This window comes from Dufourea novaeangliae, unplaced genomic scaffold (assembly GCF_001272555.1).
Source record: "Dufourea novaeangliae isolate 0120121106 unplaced genomic scaffold, ASM127255v1 scaffold14, whole genome shotgun sequence".
NCBI classification, from domain to species: Eukaryota; Metazoa; Arthropoda; class Insecta; order Hymenoptera; family Halictidae; genus Dufourea; species Dufourea novaeangliae.
Genome location: NW_015373890.1, coordinates 3,934,204 through 3,958,913, shown reverse-complemented (window position 1 = coordinate 3,958,913; position 24,710 = coordinate 3,934,204). Strand labels below are relative to the sequence as shown.

The 24,710-nt window shown below is 36.8% G+C and overlaps 1 protein-coding gene across 1 annotated transcript in view; it reads right to left on the bottom strand.

Annotated features, from left to right (window-relative positions):
• Nucleotides 1-2,338: 2,338 nt before the first annotated feature.
• Nucleotides 2,339-24,710, bottom strand: part of LOC107186979 — a 73,561-nt gene continuing 51,189 nt past the window's right edge. The window contains exon 3 of the mRNA XM_015574962.1: nt 2,339-2,638. Within this exon, the coding sequence (XP_015430448.1) occupies nt 2,557-2,638 (82 nt within the window). The 3' untranslated portion in view covers nt 2,339-2,556. The remainder of the gene's footprint in view (nt 2,639-24,710) is intronic.

Genomic DNA, 24,710 nt, shown 5'->3' with positions numbered 1-24,710 from the left:
ACGGCAATTGTCTTTCGCCTGTAATCTCGTGAATATCTGACGTGGAGAAACAAAGTGGCAGCGCAGGAACGTTTTCAGACAGTTGCCTTTTTAGTGGTTCTTGAGGAAAAGGGATTAAATGAATTGTAGAATACCACGTGAATAATGCGTACGGGAAAAAAAGATGGCAGTATCCGAACGTTTTCGGAGAGTTACTTTTTTTTAATCATTTTCGGGGAAAAAGGATTTAATACATTATACAGGCCGAGTCAATAAAAATTACCAGCAGCAATGGAGAATAACTGTACTGCACACTTTCAATGATTCTGTTTAAAGTACGTGTTCGAAGTCGTGGCCGTTTATATTCTCGACATTTGATATTCTAGTTACTATTTTGATATTCGAAACGCGTGTTTTTTCACGCTTAACTTTATCCGCGATAACACTATTTCGCTCCCAACGACTGTAAAAAGCTATCTGCCTTCAGTTTATATTACTTTAAACGGAATAATTGGACATAATTAATGTAATTACATTCCACGACTTTTCGTTTCATTTCGAGGTTCAAGGTAACCTGAAAGTCACCTTATTATAGGTCATTGAATTCGTCTCATTAGCGACTAGAAAGAACTACCAAAACATATACGATGTTCTTTAAAAAAATCAAATCACCTTGATATCTCAGAAAATATAAAATATTAAAAAATCAAACTGTATTATATCAACTGTAATACCCCGAATACAATAAATTTAATTTCTAACATTTTTTTATGAAGTCTATAGATAACGAGTTATTTATTTCGGTTGATAATTTTTATTCACTCACCCTGTATAATGTCGCATTAATAACTCGCGCGTAACAACAAAATAGCAATGCATGAACATTTATGGGTTATTAACGTTTTAATCACTTTCCAGGAAAAAGGATTAAATGAATTATAAAATCCCGCGGGAATACCTGACACGAGGAAAGAATATTGCGTGGCGCCAATGTTTTAGAACAGTTGCCTTTTTAGCTACTTTCTGGAAAATGGGATCAGATAAATTTTAGACAACGAAGAAGTGAAGTTTGATAACGACGAAGGATAAAAATGAGGTCAAGAAACGTGTCTTGAGTTTATGAAGGTACTCTGAAGGTTAATGTATTACTGAACGTTCCTTCCGAGAAAAAGCTAAAAGGGCGACTAACGGGAAACTTTCACGTCGTATTGTAATTTTGTAAAAAAAGAAGAGGTAACCGATTATTGACAATACTTCCTGTGTTATTTTATGTAGATTGTGCGATCTAGAAAATGACGACAATAATCAGCTTCTGGGTCTACTTTAAGGACAAAGATGAGTGCATAAATTTCGAATAATGCTTCCGGCTTTTGTTTTTTCATTCAAGTTTTTACGTATACATTTCAAGACCTTATTTCTTAACTAAATTGAACTTTGTACGGTTCAATTGTACGTTTAGGACAAAGAGAACTAAAATTGCGAATCGCTGTATCGGAAAAGATAAATATACATAATAGAAATAATTAGTTACAAATGTAAGTATTTCGAGTACAAATCCTTTTTCAATCTGTCTAAACTAATGATGACAATCAGTAGCTGAAACCTGAAAACAGGAAGAATCTCTCCCTTGCTAAAAAACAGAAGACTCCAGAAAATATTTCCATGAGCTTGTTAATTTCCTCTTCAAAATCAATTCATAAACATTTTCTTGTCGAGTCCTCCCAATTCTCAAAACAACTTTACACAATTCCAATTCACGTTCGAACACACAGAGCTCGCGTTAAACCCAACTTCTGCTCGAGTGTAGGCTCGCCTTAACACTTTGTCTGCCACGTCACCCAAACATGAGTGACACATACATTGCAAGGAGGCTAGACTATTCAAATACCGTTACGAACTTTTTGCGTAAACTTAATACTCAGTATAATTAAAAACAAGCCCCAGTATAATATTAAACATCCTTCATTAATTAAACGCACATATTTCCAACGATCTATGACTGAAAAAAAAAGAATGTGTGTCTGGTTACGTACGGCTGTTTTCACTGTGGCAGTCAACGTGTTAAAGATCTCTAACCGTAACAGGAACAAATAATGTCCGCCGCAAATCAGATTCAACTAAAGCACACCCGACGGCGCGGAACATCTTGCGGTCACGCAATGAATCAAGGGAAGAAAGTCAGCCCCGAGACGAGGGACACGATTTGCAAACTTACGGTTCTCGTACGATGATCTATTCCGTGTACACGAAGGAATCTTTTAAACTCGACGGATCGTTCCCTGTTTTCTGTATCTATATTGTAAACGTATGTATTCTGCTCCTTGCACAGTGCTAGACGTGTCGGTTTGTACATGTGTGTGTGTCTGTGTTTGTGTTTTTGTGTGTGTGTGTGTGTGTGTTCTATCGAAAGGGGTAGGTTCGGTTCGTGAGTTATAGAGGTGTGTGCGATGGTTTCGAGATGGGGGAATGGTCGGAGATGGAAACGGCCGTGGGCCAGGATAACTGGAACAGAGTGGGTTAGGCCTAGAAGTCGGACTGCGACGTGGCCAGGGCACTCTCGGCCGTTTCCTCGCGTCGTCATAAGGGCCTCGTCACTTCACCACACTCGCAGTACATCGGGTGACCTCGACGATCCACGCGATTGCTTATCGAGTGATCGCTGAAACAGAAAAAAAAAAGAGATATTGTATAGTTTAATTATCTGCTGCAGCGATTTCATACATATTCTGTCTGTGACCTTTGAAAAGGTTGTATTATTAGATTGGTCGAAAATAAATGGTACATCGATTCTATATTGATCGAAGCATTGTTCACAGCGATTCTATTTAATTGTATTGGTTGTTGCACATAAAATGATCGTTTTATTATTGCCACTTAATATCATATTGAACATTAAACAACCTTAATTGGATAAAGTACGATTAAATAGACTCTATACACGTTTTTCATTGAAATACAGGTCTTACATTCATATTATATTCATTGCAGAATAACATTTTTCATTGAAATGCAGATGTTATATTCATTGCTAATCTCTCTTCGATGGTAGGGCGAATACTTATGAGCGACGATATTATTCGAACCAGCTTGACAGACAATTTAGCACCAATCTCATATAGATTCGAGGCAATAAAATATTAACAACCGTTCAGAACACGACTGGCACACTGGACACCGCACCAAGACCTTTTTCCCGAGGTCCCGGAAAGATTAAATTCCCAGAACAATGCCGTCCACTCGTACGAAATGCAAATAATCCTCCTCACCGTTGACAGTCACGTCTCATAAAAGACCACGGGCGAACAATACGTTAGACTCTCCTTCAGACTCATACTTCAAAAGGGATCAATTTCCACGAACAATACCTCCGCGAAACGGGAATAATTTTCTATGCCCGCCATCCTGTGGATAGTCCCGACGTTGCTCACAATGGCCAACATAGCCGGGGATCGTCGCTGAAATTAACTTTCGCTCGCAGTCTCGGCTCACAGCCGGCCTCCCCCTGGAATCTCTGTCAATCCATTCATCCGGCTCAAAAATGCTTTAACCCAAATTCCGTGGATTGGTCCTCCTGATTACACCCTCCTCCCTCCCACCAAAGGACAAAGAATAGAGAGATTCGCCAAACCTCGCGGCCACAAAAAGGTCCATTGTCAGATCGAGGGGCGGACCGTCACGTGTGGAGACTTCCCTTGGAATCAGTGATGAAACCTGGTTGAATATGTGCTCGCGAATATCAAAAATTCATTTCATTGAGTTCGGTTTCATTGAATATTCATTTTCTGTTCTGAAAAGGTACTCGATGCCATTCAGACGCTTTTGAAACTTTTAATAGAAAGATCGGAAGTACGAAATTGTACTCGTAAATACTTCGAACTTCGCGAATATCGAATTTTATGGAGTATTCGAATTTTATGCAGTATATCCTATCAAAGTACTCACAGAACGTTGTTACTTATTGTGTCTTGCTTAAACATGTATAATAGTACTTCAAGATTTATTTTACATAATTGCGATGGATACAAGTGCATCTGAAATATTTAAATGAAATATAATCATTTGAATTATTCATTGAAACAATAACTTTAGAAAAAGTATGGAAATAACATTTTCATAAAGTATCAGAAATAATAATTAAACACATCTAGTAACAAGAAAATTAGTTATTTCAACTTTCATAATTCAAACACTTATTATAAATTTATAAACTCAAGTGAATGATTCAAATAATATTTCAATCGATATACAGATCATCCTTTCACATTCACAATTCTAATCTCCGATGCAATACCTAACTAATCACGTATTAATTAATACACTAATACTATTGCCTATTTATTACACAACTGGTTGTTTTGCATTCTCATGTAAGAAAACTTCGAAATAAACAAGCATCTCTTTCAGCAACTGTCCAATAAAAATAAAATATTCTAAAAATATTCATTGGGTTCTCCAGACTCCACCTTAACGATCTCTAACCCCACCGATACAGTACCTCCTGTAACTATTTTCATTTTCCACTAAAAAATACATTTGCATCCAGAACTAATGGTAAATACTGTTCTTGTACTTCGATATACTAATGCAGGATTCAAACAGACGTCCGTCAGCTTTCAATACCATTCACAATGTACCCGGTTCCGCCACTACCAAGATTTGCTGCACTACTGTTATACAAAGAGAATCTTTCGTCGATCCGTAGGTCCTAAGAATATTGCATATTCATATCTGAATGTTTCATCGCGATAAGACGTTCAATGGACGCATTTGTGCGCGGCGGATGTGCACGCCGCGGTGGCGTTTTATAATGCCACGGAGAAATTATTGCGAAAAGGACGGCGCAGCGTAGACAGAGGAGATGGAGTAGGAGGAGGCCGGGAGAAACCGGGAGGTCTGGCAGAAATTCACTGGGGGCAACTGTATCAAAAAGAAATTCTGAATATGATGTTACCATGACCTACATCGATGATGCCCCCACTCCCCGGTGAAAAGAACAGCGAATACAGGCCGGGCCATTGTTAGCGGGGTTGGAGACCGATCGTATCAGGACGATGCAACGAAGCTCGCCCAGTAGTTACGACCTGATAATGGTCAGACAACGCGGACTCTAGTGTTGCGTGCCGGGCATCGTTGTAGAACACGATGGAATTTTTAAGTTATTTACTTGTCCCTTGTCCGCACACACTCGGTAATGATTTCTGAGGAAATTGTTCACGGAGCTTCTACAATATTTCCATTACGGTTTTCGTTTCTATCAAGGTCCCGACAGCCCCGTAACTTTCAATCGTGTATATTATCTGATCTAAATCAGGTGGAATTAACGAATGTTATTGTGTAAGACACTACTGATTGATTCAATGGATAAATGAAGCTTAATCCTTGATTTGTAAGGTGAGGTCTGGAGAATCCCTTAGATATTTTTAGAATATTTTATTTTTATTGCACAGTTGCTGAGAGAGATGCTTGTTTATTTCGAAATTTTTTTCTATGAGGATGCAAAATAACCAGTTGTGTAATAAATAGATAATAGTATTTGTGTAGTAATTAGTAAGTAATGAGGTTTCCACCTTCTTAATTATGTGTGGTGAATTAACCATTAGAATGCTCACTTGAATTTTCCCCAATTAGCAGGTTAGAAATGAATTCGTTTGATGAATACGTCACATTTTCAGACCCTTTCACGATGCATCATCAACTTCACCAGCCGATCAGTGTGATTGTAGGCTGTACGTTCGAAACTTTCGTCATAGTTCGCTCCAACTAGACATTCAGAAAGAAACGTTTTAAAGCGGCAAGTAGTATGAGGTCGACCGTATACGGCCAGTAGTCACGGGTGTTTATGATCAGACCGCGCATACACCTCGACACCATTAAATCGATAACGAGGGTCATGGCCATGTCAATTCCCTCTACATATATCTCTTACTGAATCGTGTAAATTTTCTATCGAGATTTACTGTAACCGTGACAGTTATCGGGCTTAAACAGCGATATCGATAATCATGTTAGTTCGATCCGATCTATAGACCGAATATTGCTTCGTATACTGCGTCAATTATTCCGTATTATTGAAATTTATATATTATAAATCTCCGATACGATGGCGGTCGATGGGGAGATGGAAATTGCGGCACTCGGCGCTCACCGTGGAAATCCAGCATGACCTATTAATGGTTAATAATCGATCTGCTTGAACAGAAATTCCATTAGCGACGAGATGCGGATGCAATTTTAGTGGTGCATTCAAGCGACCGTACTGTTAATTTAAATTTTTACTGCGCTTTTTTTATATCGAAACCCGCCCCGAATAAATTGTTCTAACAGATACACGATTTTATAGGTTTTATAAAAATTGTGATTTTTATTTTCTAGTCTCTTTGCCGGGGTATATTCTCAGAGACAATTTTAAAAACACTAGGACCAGAACTATGTTTATATCGACAATTCTAAAGGTCCATAAACAAGAAATATTGTAACAAAAAAATCTCTCTTAATTTTTATCAAATATCCTCTTTTCATTGAATTTTACATATTTAAATGCAAGTGCAAAGAATCGTGGGACGAATAATTATACATCACTTAGACGTGTCATTTCTTATTTACAGCTTGGATATTTAAGAATTTTCAACACCCTTCTGTAAAATTTAAGATATGTCTCATCATCCAATTAAACACTTTCCTTCCCCTACCAATGACATACATTATTTTTCATATTCAAACTTATAATACTCACTATCAATGCACAAGATACTCCATTATTTGGGTGTCAACCAGAACATTGAAATTAATATCTTTCTTTTTGTTTCAGTGTTCTCATCCCAACGAGACGCTTTGTATACACATAACTTTCAGCTAAGTTTACACAAATGAACCCTTGTGTAGGCAACCGGATTCCCGGATACCTAGACACCCATTTCTAAATTTCTTTTCACAATTTTTTATATTCTCGTCTAAAACAACACTTGGTATATTATAGGAAGGAAAAACGACTAAGGGTTTCAGAAAAGTATGAAAGTAAAATTATCTATGTTTATCTAATCTGTCAGTATAGGAGTATTCCGATTACTCAAGAACCGTGAATATTTTGGTTGCCCATGCAAGGGTAAAAATGACTAAAAAATGAAAATTTAACGTCATACGACGTTATCATTTCTAATGAATGATAATTCATATTAATTGTACAAGCATTACATGAGAGATTGCGTCCAATTCATTTCACTTTGCAAGAAGCATCTATTAAAATGTCAATTCCCCTAACCAGAATTTCCATTTAACGCTAAATATGCGGCGCAATCGACTGATCTTGCCACGTTATGTTTTTACAGGGTTCTGCAAATGAAATTATTGGCACGCGTGCAACAATATATCGACGGGAACCATTATTCCAGCAGTCACGACACCACCGCTGTGAAACGAATCGTTCGTGACTGTCGCGAGACCGAAGAGATCGATCACGGAATAATTACGCTCGTTTCCACTCGGCTTGCAGTTACGTGTCAACATTATTATATCGGTAGATCGACGGTCGTATATTGATTTGTAGAAAAGCACGGTCGAGCCAGTTTGTCATAACTTCGAGGGAAAATGACACACGCATGGCATTCTTGGAATTGTGCACGACAAAACTAGTAATCATTCTTCTGCAGGATTATCAAATTATATAGAAGCACATATTGTCGTTAAGCAAAGTGGGCAATTTTACGTAAAATATTATACCAACTAACATATTATTTATAAACAATTAAATTGTTAAAATTAGAGACTAGGGGTAAATTAGAGACTTATGTAAATTCTGTCAATTTCTCAACGTGCATTGAAAGATTGACATTTTAATCCAAGTTCATAAATAAACTTCATAAAGATACATCTAACTTTTTCCTACGAAATATTATATCGAGGTGACTACATACGGCGAACAGATTTTTTTTTATTAGTGACACACTACAAAATTATAAGCTGTTTTTAAAATAACCATAAGTAATTTTTATTTTAACATGAAGAGGCAATAATATACAATTCAGGGTAAGCATCCATTGATAATTTAAGCAGCAAAACCAAAGATCTTCGTTACTTTTACGTCACTCTGTATATCTTACAAGGATCGTAAAGTGTCGGTGAATTGCCGCGAACGGCGAAAAGGCTGTTAAGTATAACGACGCCGTGAACTAGGGGGGGGGGGAAGAACACGTTCACGACCTTGTTAAAATCAAATTCGGGAAACAACCTCGTCCATGGGAGGCCTTATTAAATGCGTGATCCGAACGTGGATCCAATATCGCGGTCCTTGGACGCGTCGCGAGAAAGCGACTTCAAGATTTATATCCTTTTGCACCCGGTCGCTCGTAATCATAACTTCAATTCCGTCGAGGATACAAAACACGACGGCGCAAGGGCTCGCCTTTGTTCTCTTTCTTTCTCACCTATAACCGTTAACTCTCGCGAACGCCTCGCTGACATTCTGTAAAGGTCGGGGAGTCGAATTTAACGAGCATCCTTGTACAGGAGGATCCATCCGCAGGATTAACGACCCGCTGGATAGGTGAACAGCACATATAATTGAATGCCCCTTGATCGACAAATAACCGTGACAGGGTGATTGGAAGTTGAAATTATACAGGGTGTAAGAAAAGTGTTGTTGGTCCCTGCAATGGGTCACTCGTGAGGTGATTTGGAACAAGTTTTTCGGTAATTATTCACAATAAGGGACTCATCGGTTTAGTTGATTTTGAAATATGTTATCAAGGTCATCATTCTGAACAACTTTCGGCCTTAGTTTCCGAGATATTCAGGAAAATATGGTTCAATTTACATGATTCTTTGCAGGTTTCTATTTATTTGTGGGATCGGGACCTCCATACTCAAAAAACAAGTCCCTATTTTTTATATGATTAAAAATCAATTTCTGGATGCAGTCTTCCTGGATACTTCATAACTTAAGGAAGGAAAACAAGTTGACTGAATCGAAAAGTTTCTCACAGAAAGTCCGTGTGTTATAACTGATTGAAGTATATTTCATAGTGCTAGGATTCTTGGTTTGCTCTTCCTAATTTCTCGTAAGACGATCTCTTTATGTGAAATGTATGCTTCTTGAAATAGCGAATAACGATAATGCATGGGGGTAGGACCATAAATTTTGGGTTCAATTTCACACGAAAACCACAATACAAGCCAGCGGCCGTGTACATCAGCTGAGATCCTCGGCTTCCATCTATTCAGCTTATCTTAATCTATCGGATTTTCGTCGGGAATGTAGAGAACGATGGCCGCTCAATATAATAGAATCACGTGGATACATTCGAAAAGTTTAACTGAAGAAAATATGTAAGAATACTTATAATTTTACTCTCCATTATATTTTTCATACTTCCATTATAGGAAATCCAGCACACTATTTCTTAAAAACATTTTCTTTAAACTACGTCACATATTGAAAATATAACGTGTAATACGTTTAGAACATGTTAATTAAACTCCAGGTTACTCGAGAAACGAAAGAATTATATTTGCAATACTATTAGGCGTATATATTTGAGTAATCCACTATATTTTGCCAAATTTGAAATTAATCTTTCATAAAATAAAAAAAAAACTGCTACTACGAGAAAGATGCTGGAATATGTCCGGAATTCAAATTACAATATATTATAATTTTATTCAAACAAAATGGTACTAAAATACCTTAAAGAATACAATCTGCACAAATCCGCAGTGTTTCCAATTTTAATAGACGTGTAAATAATTCCTGCGATGATCGCGTCATCAGGTTTGATTGAATAATTTCTACCGGGGGTAGTAGAATACGAAAATATTATAATATAGGGGCACAACTTGAAATCCATCTCAATGCCAGAAGGTGATTGTCCTTGCCCTTGGTTAGCTCGCACGCACGGTAATCACGGAACATGAAAGCTCGCGTGACACCGCCAATTTAACCCTTTTACTTCCAAATTACTTAATAATTACCAAAAAGATATACTTTGGTCTACATTACCTGACATATGTATAAACGTTATATATAAATATATATATAGGAATTATTTTCTTATTTTTATATTTCAGATTTAGCACAAGAAATAATACTCAAAATAATATGCAACAAAAAGATTTTATTTTAAATAATATTTACAGCATTTTGCTTTAAGCAGAACCTGCTCTTCAAAAATCTAATCCGTGAGAGATCTTTGCTTGGGCCTATCTGATATTGTCACGTAAGAAAATAATCGTTCCACTAGTATGCAAGATGGAAGAGGGGTATTACTGTTCAGGAAAATGTCAACCAACCAAACCCAGACCTGGTCACCTGATACAATTTCGAAGAACAATTTCACAATTACTTTTAACAATAATTTCAACTGATTAGAAATTAAAATAACATGTTATTTGAAATAATATTTGAAATAATGCTATTTCAGACGTGATCACGGGCGTGGAAATAATTCTGAAATAAAATAACATGTGATTTGAAATAATATTACAAATAATATAATTTCAAAAGTGTCCAGGTCTGTTTGTTAGTTTTTAAGAAGTTCGGTTATCTTTAACAGAGAGCTTGTATTTTATTTCGTCATTCATAGGACGCACGCATATGGTTACAATGAGAACGAAAGGGTTGTGAGACTCGACACACCGTGTGCACGACATCCAGCGAATTTCGGCATGTTTCGCGTTGAAATTCCAAGCATTTCGGTTCCATCATTGATGAAGAGGCATCGTGTGTGCACGCATACCACGGTCAGAGCGCGATCCTAATAAATTTACCGCGCTAAAAGCTTTGCGCCTAGTCCGTACTGCGTTTGCCGGTCGGTCGACCGGCGATACTTCGCTTTGCGTTATTAATTTCACCGGGGCCCGTATTCCCCGGGTATTTAACGTGATTCTGGATATTCGGTAAATTATCTCCCGGGGAAACTATTACATGGTATTCAGATTACCCCGCTGCCAAGCCGATACGTGGACCGCATGATAAAACAGGTCCGCTATGTGAGTTCATTAACCCTTTCACAGCGGAATGAAAGGAGGAAATCTGATTATGAAAGGGGATTCGACAAGAAATTTCGAAACTGAACGTTTTACAGATAGTTTTGTTAATGTTGGGTTGAAACCTAAATAACTTCCTTCACAGGCAGTAGAGTATTACGACATAATAATTAAGGAGCAACGGTGATGGAGAATATTCAAATTGGATAAGGATCACTTGTTGATGATTCAGAACGTGGAATGCAATAGGAAAACAAGTAAATAAACCATAATTTTTTTAGTTAGAAGGCGACGCATTTTAAATTAGAAATATTTTCCCGATCTTTCACTGAGTTACAATGGTGTAAGACGTTGGAAAATTATAGTGAACATAAATTAAGTAGTATAAATCCTTGGCTTCGTCAGGATGTAGTGGCAAAATGTATTAGCCTGACAAAAATGTGAAGCACGAAAACGAAACTCATTTATGAATCGACGTAGTAATTACATTCGTATATGTTTGTCAATCCGATTCTTTATTCAGTTTTGGGAGTGTCATTGTTCTGGAACCAAAAGGATTCGTTATTCTTACCATTAAATTATTACCATTAAATTTCTAAGGAAATTTCACCCTGAAAAATATGTTGCTAGTTCAATTTGCGTTTATTCCATTCAAGTTCTTCATTATCAAAAACTCAAAATCCCAATTCGCACTAGTATAGTCTTTACATATGCTGAGATGGGGTGTGATGTCTGAGGTTCGAACAGTACAAATTTTCTCCTCGACATTTTCCCCTACCTTCAATCTCAACAGAGATATTCAGGTGACCTCTTTCTCGTGACTCATCTTATACATAATTTGTAACACTTTCCGAACAGCATCAAGCATTTCCCATTCGCAGATAATTTAATTCCGTCCAATATTCATTTATAAGCGCGAATATCGAGAAGCACTCTCGCTTTCGTTCTCCACCTCTAGGCCAGCTTAAATATTGAATACCCAAAACGGCGAAAGTGTAGATTGCCAATACACCGTCGAGGACTCGGATCGTTCCTGTCGGGGGAGTTAAAAATAAGTTCAAATCGTTTCGTTTTAATTCCGTAATTCCGATACCGATAGCCGCCAACCACTCCCCCCGTTCTCACCCCCCACCCTCCACCGCCCACCGAACGAGAAATTATGAGGTGATACTCGATATCGTACCGCGATATGGCCGAGACACTTCTGTTTTATTCAGTCTGCGTGGGCCGCTTCTGACGAGAATCTCTAAGGTACACTTTGCTTTTTCCCCTCTTCAGCCCCGCCGTCCCTCTCATAAATATTCAACGAAACGAAAGCGGTCCATCGCCGTGAAATTTTTCCCGCCCGTAACTTGTTCGCTATGCTTGAACAGTAGGGGCCTCGCGAGAACGCCCCGCGGAAGATGGCACGGTTTGAATCAAATTAGAAAAGCCTCTCATCTTATTGCCCTTTACGACATTAGAGACAAAGCCACCCCCAGTTCCCTGGAGGCTTTCAAATGGAGGAAATTTCAGCTACACCAGCTTCGAGAAGCTACATGGCAGGTTACGTACGAGGGAACCAAGCGACAATGTAATAATATGGATCTTTAGATAGCTGCCGGGAGAAATATTGTTACTAGATTGTGGATAATGAGTGCTTCTGGATTTCTTTTCTATCTAAAAAGGGTATAAGTTACGCAGTCAAAAACGTGTATCTATAAAAAATAAGTGTACGAAAGTGAGTAACTAATGTATACTCTCATATATGTAAATATAATACACTCTTGCACATCTGACATAAACCTCTTCTCCAGGTTCAATATAAAAAACGAAGTATTTTTAATTACCTTTCAGTTAAATACTAGGCAGTTGCTTAAATAACTTTCGTTTTCCTTTTTTGGATCTATGTCGATCGAAGACATTTTGCGATTAATGTCAGTCTATGATACGATCCTCATTAGCATTAAACGTAGTAACCGAAAATCAGTTTCACTACTGTTTTCATTATCGTTGCTATTTTACTAGTATTTAGTTATTTTTAGTGTTCTTGATAGAAGTTAGTAGACTGTGAAAATGGAAATTTGTCTACGCAAATATCTGCCATTTAATCAGCCATATTTTTTTCCCTGACAAGAAATTATAAGATAAACTAGATATTATGAACAGGAGGGTATAATCTCTGGATTAGAACTGTGAGTATAATCTCTAGATTAAACTTGGCATGTAAAAATATGGGTGGAAAGTTGCGTACAACGTTACGTCTAACAAGTTGTCAGCCGAAATCGGGGTTCACACGCACGGACTTTGGTAACTTCGAGAACTGACGTCAAGAAAGTTTCAGAAGATCGTTGACGTGCTTCTGAATGGAAGAAGTGAATTTGTGATTTTCTGACAGTTGTAAGGCAGTATGAGAGTCAGATATATAATTCATATAAACATATAACTCTATTCTCAGTTTGTTTCTAATAAAAGGAAAAACAAATCATGTCTATAATATTTTAATGAATTTCATACAAAATTTATACCTTTTGCGTGTTTCATCATGAAAATCCAAATTATTAATCACTTTATGAATGCCGTACTTGAAGAATCTACCTTAACTTATGTACAATTACTAATTATACACTAAAAAAATTTGAAGCTAAAGACAGTGTAAAAGTTACTGAAAAATCCTTTATGAAAATTATGTAAAAAAAACCGCGGTAATCTTTCAAACCGTCATGATTAACTGATTAAACCTGTCCACGTGATAGATTGTACCATTTATAGACTCCACACAATTCATCTTCCAGTTTGAATTCTTTAAAATAGAATGGATTACATAAAATCAACAATCGTCATTAAACAGTCACTTTAATTCAGCGTATATTACAAATTTTTCGCTTCGATTTTGCAGACATTAGTACGTTTGCATCGATAGTTCCTATGATTGACTTCTCCATCCTTTAACCCACGGAAGACGAATAGCCTGAGACGAACGCGGCAGACGAATGCATGGTCATTTTGGTTCGTAATAAATTTTCCCTTGGACACAGATTTTAAAAAGAAATTATGCATAAACTTTGTGTATATTTTCAAGTTTATACATTGCATTTACATATAACTACCAAAAATACGGCAATAATTACAGACAGGTCAAACTGACCTTCCATTCGCTGTACGAGGGTTAAAGATGATTACGAGTAGAAGGAATGTAAATAGTCACGAGTAGCATAACCATTAGACGGAATAATTAATCCACCATAATTGACACATTTAACTTTCGTAAATTTCTATATTTAATTCAATCGTTTGTTACGACTGTAGAAATTACCTAACAATGGTTGCATCACATTATTATCCGCATCAGTATACACGTATTTTTCATTGATCTACGAATGCTGTTAGATATTAAATCGGCATCGATTGAAAGGTACCCCCACTTTCCGAAAACAATAAGAAGGTAATTCGTAGGACAAAAGCGTCGCGAAATCTCGTGGCGAAAGGACGGTACAATGGACCCTCTCCCTTTTCTGTCATATCAGCTTCGGTTCAGCCCGCGTGCGTACACGCTCCTATCAGCACAGTCGTGCAAGCGCAGAAACGGGCGAGTTTTATTCCCGATAAAAGAATCAGCGATAACGGCAGGGGTGGGAGTGAGGTGTCCCTCGGTGCTGGGAGGGATGGAAAGCTCTGAAGAGGATCGATATATCTGTCTATGCTTATCCGATATTCTGCTTGTGGAATCGAATGGAATGGCTGCTGTCAGTCGGATTACGATGGTCCGTGAGGTCAGCGTCAAAAGTGTAGAACGTAAAATATGAAAAAAGAGAATATAAACTCTTGGTCGAAATTCATGTACAATAGAATCTTCATTATCCTAATGCTTCAAAATGTAAATTTTCTACTACCCTCATAATATCATGCATATTTTTGGAGGATCGATTCTGGGTATTTCAATAATGAAAAGTGTTTGTATATGCATACAATAACGTTTGTACGTATTGGAAAATCTGTTCTGTATCTGAAGGGAATTTATTTTATTATATATGTAGAGTGTATATGTGTTGTACTGTTTTTTTACCTCGTATTGTCTGTTACACTTTAATAGTCATGACAATAGGGATATATGCATTTCCAGGAAACTCCGATAATTTTTAATGTCAAAAGTAGAGAACATAAAATATGACAAAAAGGGAATATGAAATCGTGGTCGAAGTTTATATACAATAGAATCTTAATTATTCTAATGTTTCACAATTTGAATGTTTTACTACCTTTATAGAATATTGCACATTTTTGCAGCATCAATCCTATGCATTATTATAATGAAAAATGTTTCTATATGCATACAATACCATTTGTACTACATATTCGCAAATCTGTTGTGTATCTGAAGAGAATGTATGTTATAGGGTACACATATATTGCAAAATTTTTGTATCTCATATTGTTTGTTGCATTTTGATAGTCATGACAATATCCAATCATGCATTTCAATAAGACTTCAATAATTTTGAAAAGTTTTCCCAATTCATTTAAAATCTAGTAAGTGTCTTATCAATTATACATCAGAGTACACAAGTATTGACTAGAGTCTATATTTTTAATTATAAGTTTCTTTTTGGGGGAGTAAAACAATCAACTTGAGGCATCTTTAACACTAGAACTACCAGCGTTGAGTGTATGCTAAAATAAATTGTATAATATGTAATACAATGTAACAGAATATAGTATAATGTTTCTGTATGATAATGTCAATGAGTTGGCCTGCTTTGCCAACAGGCTTCTATAAATAACATTAAGAATTTACATTTCAGTTTATTCCTAGAAATTCCTAATCCCCTCCCTACAAGTAAGGGAACTAACTCAGAAACTGCCATAAAATCAAAATAAAAGGAGAAATGAAAAAATGGTAAACACGTCTCACAAGGTAATCGAAATTTGAAGTATATAGCAGGTATCATTTGGCCTTCTACCGTGTTTGTAGTCGGTCTGTAGAAAGTCTGGAGAAACAATCACAGAAGTGAGCATTCCATTACCTGCATTACCAGGAAGAAAGTTTCATGTTCGGAAGTGCAGCTTTGTTCAGTAGTGTATAGACCGTTCCACGGTGTAGTGTGACATTTTAATAAACGTAACTGCAGAAACCAGCTGCCAGTTACATTTGTATAATTAATAATGTAAACGAACAAACCGTGTGACACATAATTTTCAAGTACATTCTCGTTAACAAACAAAATATTATCTTTTATTTTATTTACGTTACATTTTCTGCATTTGAATTTTTCTGTTATATGAGTTAGTGTATACTTAATTTTTTGTTGCGACAATGTGTGTGTAGTGTTGTGTTCTTTTTAATATTTATGTGGATATTTGTGCGCAATAGAGGAAGCAATTCAACAGTAATTACACATCAATGGTAAGTTTTAAATCTTATGTAAATGAATATATTGTCTGTGAAAAAGTGAGACAATCCTGTATGTAATGTCCATCGATATCGGTTGATTGCATGCCTACTTCGATTCTAATACTTGTTTCGTGGCACAAAGAACGTTCATAGCTAAAAAATGAAGCTTTATCGAGATACATTATACAGGACATACGCGTAGAAACTTTTTTCATTACTTTAAAGCATAGCATCGATTCTCCAAAAGTGTTCCACATTTGGAAAGACCTTGCAGTATCTATGTATCTTCTTTCATTGGCATATTCTTTTTAATTGAAACATATAACCATAGTATATAACAAAGCAATTATAATAGGTAGGTGTGCACACATAAAATTCAAGACCATAAGATAGTCGGAAAATGTTCGGAAAACTTGTTACTACATTAACAATTAATTTGACCATCGATGACCTCCCTGGGTCTTTTATGGCACAAGCGAAATTTCGCGCTCTAATATCTCCGAAAAGAGGGATTGTTATTTAAAAAAACCTTTTAACATTCAACTTTAAAAAATATTGGATCATATAGTAGAGACCCTGGGAAGTATCCCTGATTTTTTTCAGTTTTTTTTAAAGCCTATAAGATAAAAAAAAATACGTCTGGATATAAATACCCAGGAGGGTCACGGAAGCTGTAAAAATAACGAATGTCACAGAGGGTTAAAATCATCTTACAAGGGAATAACGAAAATTATTTGTTACTCCACTCAATATATTTATTCTCAATGACAAAAACATACCACTTTGACACTTTAACAAGTTAGAACCCTGTCATTTAAAAAAAAATGAAATTTATATAACCCAACATTTCTCAAAATTCTCACATTTCTACCATTCTCACAGTTAATGGACATCAACCAAATTTACTCCAATTATAAATACTATATTAACATTTTTAGTTAGGATCAAAATATCCGCCATACATACGACACAAAAATCGAACAGTTAAACGAACATATTTTTTACGATATTGCCCCAGTTTCGGAGAATTTAGTAAGAAACGTGCTAAAGAGATCAGGAGAAGGGCGGGTACGAAATTGTAATCCAGGCAAAGGAAAAGATATCATCGTCGTCGAAACAGAGTACAGACTTCTCTCGATTATCGTCCCAAACTCAGGTCCACGCCGGGACAATAATCTTATTGGGAGAAATGCTTCAGACCCCGGTAAAATTCGTTTTTTTTGCCCGAAGCCCAAGCCTCGGCAACAAAAGCGGAGGGACAACAAAGTATGCGCTTGACAGGTTCCACGCCCCCCCCCCCCAGTGTTGGGGATAACGCCTGGACAATAATCGTGTAGAACAAGGTAGACGATAATCGAGAGGAGTCTGTACTCAGATTAACCATCACACGTCGCATCTGTACAATTCGTTTATTCGTATTCCAACAATATACTATAATTTACATACACTCGTCGAAGTAAACATGCGCGCATATCGTCGATACATTTCGCTCTCGTAGGCTGCCTCCCTTCTTCACCGTCCGCCATCTTGAAGCGAGCTCGCAGGAACGTGATCGCCAGGAATTCGCGTTGTCCAAACTTCCGCGGAGAACTCCCCGAATCGTCAACCGTATCCGTCCAGTTCCCGTGAAATCGCAACACGATCAATCCCCCAGTTCATCTGTGCGTCCCGATAATGAAATTCGCGTGGATTATCGATCTCCCGGTCGCGCGTCGGAAGTTTCTCAGGCGTTTGATTTCTTGCTACGGCGAGATGGAGCGTCGATCTGTCGAGAACAGGAAAATTCCACGAGATTTCATTCGAACCCCGATTTTTCGACACGGTTCTGCTTACGTGACGGATGCAAAGCACAGCGAGAAACAGAGTACGTTAGGTGCGTCGTTGCGATTGTATACATATCTGGATCTCAGAGCTAGAGTGTATTAAGTGACGTTTTCCAAATTTTAGAGGAGAGCAAATGAATGGTGCACAAACCTTGTAATTTTAGAATCGTTCGGCAAGAATTTAATGAGGAACAATTGTTACCTTCGAATTATTGAATAGAGTCAAGACAACTATCGATATGTAGAAATGGTGAACATTGCAACATTAACCTTCCGTTGTCACATTGGATAAAATTGAACCAAAATTTGATTTAGAAGTAAAATATTTTCGAGGCATCATTCAAAATGGTAATACTAACGCTATGTACTACTTATGTACCTTCTATACGATAAGGTTTGCAAGATTTGTTCACCAGCACAAATAATGCTTAATTTATTAATTGTGTATGTAAATTGTGCCCAACAGTTAACATTCGTGTGTCGGTGCAACGCGGAAACACAAAAGCGAACAGGAAAAAACAATCTCGGTGCATAATGCCATTGCAAACGTTTCTGCTTGAACGAATCACAATATTTGAAACGTTGTTCCGATGGCTTACCAATAACGCGTGGTCGCAAGTCTCATGATTTTGGCAATGTGGATGGAAGTAACTGAAAAACAAATCCCATCAGTAATTGCAGAAGTTTAGCACAATACACGGACACACATACACACACACACACTTAACAAACAAGATGTTCGATTATTTTTATAGGAAAGAACACAGATTTCGTGGAGTTTAATCGCATCATTTCCTTAGTCTATAATGGACTGAGATTTTTTACAATCTCATATATTCGCGCAGTATTTATGTAAATAAGTTACCAATGACGCAAGGGACGTTTTATTACCAGCAAATGTACCATTCACAAGCCAAAGTGATAAATTATACTTTTAAAATTTTTTCAAATTTTAGTGCGAAAACATTGGATTGATGATTAACCTTTTGTACTTAAAATAAATTTCCGTGATAATATTTGTGGAGTTCATCACTTTAACAAATGAACGCTTCAAATATCGACCAGTGAGAGAAATTTATACAGTTTCTCGAAATGTTTAGATATTTTAATGAAAACTGGTCGAAAAATATTATGAATGCTTTCTGCTGATGCATAATGCAAATATAAATATTAAATAGTGCGTTAATCCTTGTTAATAACATGTGACTAATGAAATGATTAAAAAATACAAAATATGGCAGCTTCCATTCTCATCGTCCGCCATATTTGTTGCTAGAATTGGATTGAGAATAACAACCTACTCTTGACGCCTAATGCATTCTATAATATTCTTTAAATATTATAAAGAAACACCAAGAAAACACTCTTTTTCTTTTCTCTGTACCATAAAATAATTATACATTCATTACAAATGTTATCTACTTGACTACATAATATGTGAAAAAACTTGAACAACTTTTAAACATTAGGCAGTTAGATTAAATGTATCTTTGATTTCAAAATGGCTTCTAACAATGAGTATCTCCATTTTTAGGAATACAAACTCACGTTTCACATATTCCTACTTAAAAACTACTTATCCTCTCCGAATCCTTCAATTCAACATCGTTCTAGCAAAAGCCAAAATCTTCTCTTAACATTCACCTTTTCATGAGTGCAATAATTTTATCTCGATAAACTGCACGAACATTTTTTCCAGCCGCATGATAAAATGCCTCAAAAGTGACAGCTAGTAGTTGTCGACCATCGAGGAAGCGTTTCGCGTCCTCGTCGTTGGAAACGTTCCATCGACGGAACTTAGTCTTCTTGAGGCAGTGATGCTCACATATAGATGAGAATAATTTGAACCGTGGCAGTATATGTATGCACGAAACGAGCCATTTTCGTGTCTCGCCTATATTTCGTGGATCCAATATCTTGGCATTCAGTAATACAGCGCATAAGACTTTTGTTGACAGTAAGCAAAAATTCCTCAATAGCTTGCTATAACGTATTTTTGCATTGTAGAGTATACTTTCTGTCCACGTAAGGGTTATTCTCGAAGGCCACTAATATATTTATTATAGTGGTGTATTCAGACCTTCAGGGGACAATGACGGTAAAACAGACGGTCGTTTTCCGAAACCCATATATCCTACATATTTATAATTCTAATCAAGTCAACCGAAAGTCAGACTAAATTTTGATTCACAATTTTAAATTGATCAACATATATTTCCTACACTTTTAATATAAACGATACTCTAATCGAGAAGAATATTACAATTAATTTGTTTTATCTTTGATTCTGATAATGAATGACCGCTTATGTTAAAGAAGTTTATTCTTGATCATTGATCTCGGCGGACAACCGTCGTTATTATTCTTTCCTTTGGATAATTTCATATTGATTTGCAAATTTATTCGGGGAACGTGGTCGGAATGGGGCATCGTGTTATGCAAACTAGATCACGTAGTCGCTAACGATTTTTAACCGTGTATTAAACCGATACCGAGTTGTCGATGCATGCACCGACGGACTCTGTTTGATCAGTAATCCAACCGTATAACGGACGACTGTTTTTTTTTCTCGATCGTTTGACCGCATCTCCAGTTTAAATATGGTGAATTGAAAAAGTGTTGGCAAAATATTGTTTATATATTGCGTATATATCAGAAATGTAGTTTGAGGACACTTAATTTCGACTAATGACGGAAAATAATACCGTTATTACTAAACTGTACTGATTTTCACGTTTGATTAAATTTTACAAACATCTACATGGTTAAAGTAAATAATATCAACTCTTGATATATATTATTAAACGTCGAAGTTTATACAAATATGTACAGAACTTCATGGGCCGATTTCCAATAACTGTAGTCAAAGAGAAATTTGTTTACTTTCTTTACTATTCCACCAAGTTCCAAATAAAATACAAACCTGTTTAACCTTTATCATGTTCTTACTACTGAATTCCAGAGAATTCTGTATCCTATAAATGCATAAAATCCGCAGTCTACTTATTATAATTATTTGTAATAAAGATTAGTTATCATGCTTTTCTTATTCCATTACATTTAACGGTATACACTTCTGAATCAGCCGAGCAATTTTTCGAACCTTCAGATTGTAGGCATGAAATCCTTTGCGGGCGTGTTTCAATGGAAACTGCAATGGAATTTACGGTGCGGACTAGGAAATTACAGTGCACGCGACGATTACATCGAATTCCTTCACGCAGAAACGAACCTTTGTCTTAGAAACGTGAAGGTCGACGTTATGTAAATTAATTCTCTTATCAGAGTGTATAACCTTCGTCATTCTTCGACGTTGAAAACAAAAGGAGCAAATCGATACACCAAATGGGGAAACGTAGCACCTTTCGCGTGCTGGAATCGTAACTGTAATCGAAATCTTAAACAGATACAAAACTATTCTACCGTTTCTCGATTGTTTCGTACACTAGTTTTAAACTTAATAAATACTTTACGAATTTAAAGCATAACTTCAAAATGTGTTAAGAGTAGGAATAGATATATTCGATACCTAAATGAGACAGGAAACATCTCTTCCAAACAGATTTCTTAAGAATGACAGTTACAGCAAGGGTAGATATTCATCAGTAGATTAACAGAAAAATATTCCGAAACTTATTTGGAATTTGCAATCCCCATGAATGTTGTTTATATATCTATCATTTAAATACACTTATTATTTCTTATTAATAAGAATACAATTTTTATAATTACTATATAATAATTTTCTCCGCGCTGGAAACACGATTCAAACCACTACGGAACGTATAGGGAGCCTTAAATCCAAGTTGTGTGGCTCATAATCTTCCATTTTCCCCCCGAAAAGTGGATTTCGAATGATTCGCGGATAAGCTCATTATTTACAACGGGATTTTGATGGCCGACAAAGGTTGCGAGAGTTCGGGGAAAAATTCAGGTTAACCAGCGATATATGTATAAAGCAACAGAGAGTCTCGAGGCCTTTACACGGAGGATTCCCGACGAATCCCTGACCTATATCCCTTAAAACATCATATCGCCATTACACGTGCCCCTGTACACGTGTGTGAACCTACACGTCGTGTGTGTGTGTGTGTGTGTCGTATCCTGGAAGGCAGATCTTCGAAATCACGGCGCATGGCTAGCCGTAAAGAAGTCTCGTTTCCGCCGTGGATAAGAGAACTTCCGCCACGGAAGGCCGGCTGCGCGCCACCGGTGAAATTCGATAAAAGTCCGGTCTGTAAAATTTTCGTGGCTGGCATACGACAAAAGCAGAGGGGACCTCCGGCACCTTTGATCTCGCGGAGCCAACCCTCCCACTCCCCCAAGGTGAATCTGATTTTCAGACGGAAGAATTTTTCCGCGACGCTTTGGCCCCGACCGTAACGCGCTTAGGCGTCGGGAAACTCCTTTGAGCACCGCTTCGTTTTTAACTTCTCCAGTCAGGGGACGTGCAAAATATTCTTTATCTGTTCAAGACTTTCCTCGGGGCCCACACAGGTCTACCGGGAATTTTCGTACGTTTTGAAAAGTCTGTGAAGTATATTGGGAACACTTTTGTTACACCCTGTATATTTAGAATCGATTTCTTTATTTCGTAGCTACTCGAGCTTCAGTCCCAATTTTCGGGTACTATTAAAGATTTTACTGTAACGCGTGTATCATTGGAACCAAAGCAGACATCCGGGCGTCCTATTTTCAGACATTCTTGTATGATGTATAACGTAATTGCGCCATTCACTTCTCCCGATGATTCTCGGCTTACAAACTTTTATTGCCTTCGCGGTGAGGGCGAAACGTGATACCAGAAGTAGATTTCACCGAGCTTGCGGTTTCCTTCGCCCCCGTTGGATACGCCGCCATGCGGCCTGATGGGAGGAATTAGAATCAACCGGCGGAGAGGGAACGTACGTGCACCTTTTTCCTTCCTGCCACGTTCGTGAGTACGAATTGCTCGGTAAACGGTTCTTTTAAGGAGGCCACAGTTAAGTCTTGCTCTCCATGGAAGCTTAATCCCCCGCTCGACAACGGCAATTACACGCGCTTATGACTGTTCTTGATGTTTTTACGAAGACTTCGGACTGAAACGTTTCATGTCAATATGGTGGAAGAGAATAGCTAGATAAAGTTTCTTTGTTTTATAGACGCGTAATGGCTACTGCCAATCTGAATTAATTTGCGAATCGTGTGATTTCTCGAATATGAATTCAAATGTTGGCATGATTATTAACAGATACGCTACCACTGCACAATGGCCTGAAAACACGTTTTTACTGACCAAAAGTCAATCTTTGAAGTTCAACATTTAGAAAATATTTTTCCTGCTATAAAGTAATAATACTTGAAACCTTCAAAATGTAAAACATTATTCATTTCAGATAATTGTATCATCGAGGATAACGTTCTGAAGGCAAAATGTTGAAATTCAAAGTGAAACTAATTATTCTAATTATTAATTATACGACAGTACATAAAAGATTTGAATTATAGATTTATACATATCGGTAATTATATTTCGATTAATTAATTGTATTTTAAGCGTTTTAGTAGAATTCGTGGATCAAGTCAATCAGTACATCAAAATGGGAACAGAAATAAAATGTATATAGTTCTAATTAGACTGTGGATTTTATGCATTTATAACATACTCAATTGTATGAAATTCAGTAGATCGAGAACTTCAATGAATTCCAATATAGTTGTATCTTTATATGGGACTTCGTAGAACCTTCAGTGCATTAAAGAAATTTCTGTTTAATTCTAATGTTTGGAAATAAATCTGTAAAAATTGATATTTGCATAAAGATCCGCAGTCTAGTCACAATACGAGTCAAAACTTTTACTTTTCTAGTTTACTGAATTGGTATACGTTATATGAATTCCGCATTATTTAGGTCATCGAATGAATTTATTTGAACCTGGAAAGGTTGTGTTCGTGACGTGAAATGTTGCATTTAGTGCAAAATCCAACTGGTTTCTCCGACGATACACCATCACGTGCAATCTAAATAGACGTATTCACGTGTGCGTTTCCGTGTATGTCACTCTATTTAGTGCGCATGGAAACGCAAGTCCAGTGGCAAACGTCTAATTAATAAAGCATAAACGTTCTTGCACAGTCACTGCCACGTATTAATTAACACGTCTATGGTTTAATTAAAATTCCGACGTGTAAGGGAGTTATCTGCACGATGACGTAATACGAACATCGATGGACGTTAACGATACGATACTCGTTGTGATTCTATGGCTAGTAAAAACTTAATTGCTCGAATTAATTAGTTCGTGGGATTTTGGATTTTAGGAATTTGTTACAATCCAATAATCTTTAACATTCATGTTTACTTGCTTAAAGTTTTTGTTGTTTCATTTTGAAGTACCCACTTCTGAGATTACATTTCAACGATACACTATACTGTACAGTGAAACTTAGAATTTTCCACGAGTAGTTGTCAGTGGTTCATTATAAATTTGAAAATTCAGGATCGTTTTAAGGCCATTTGTAGGTACTGTTACCATTTTATCAATAAACTGTGTAGGAATTGAAATACGTACAATAGATC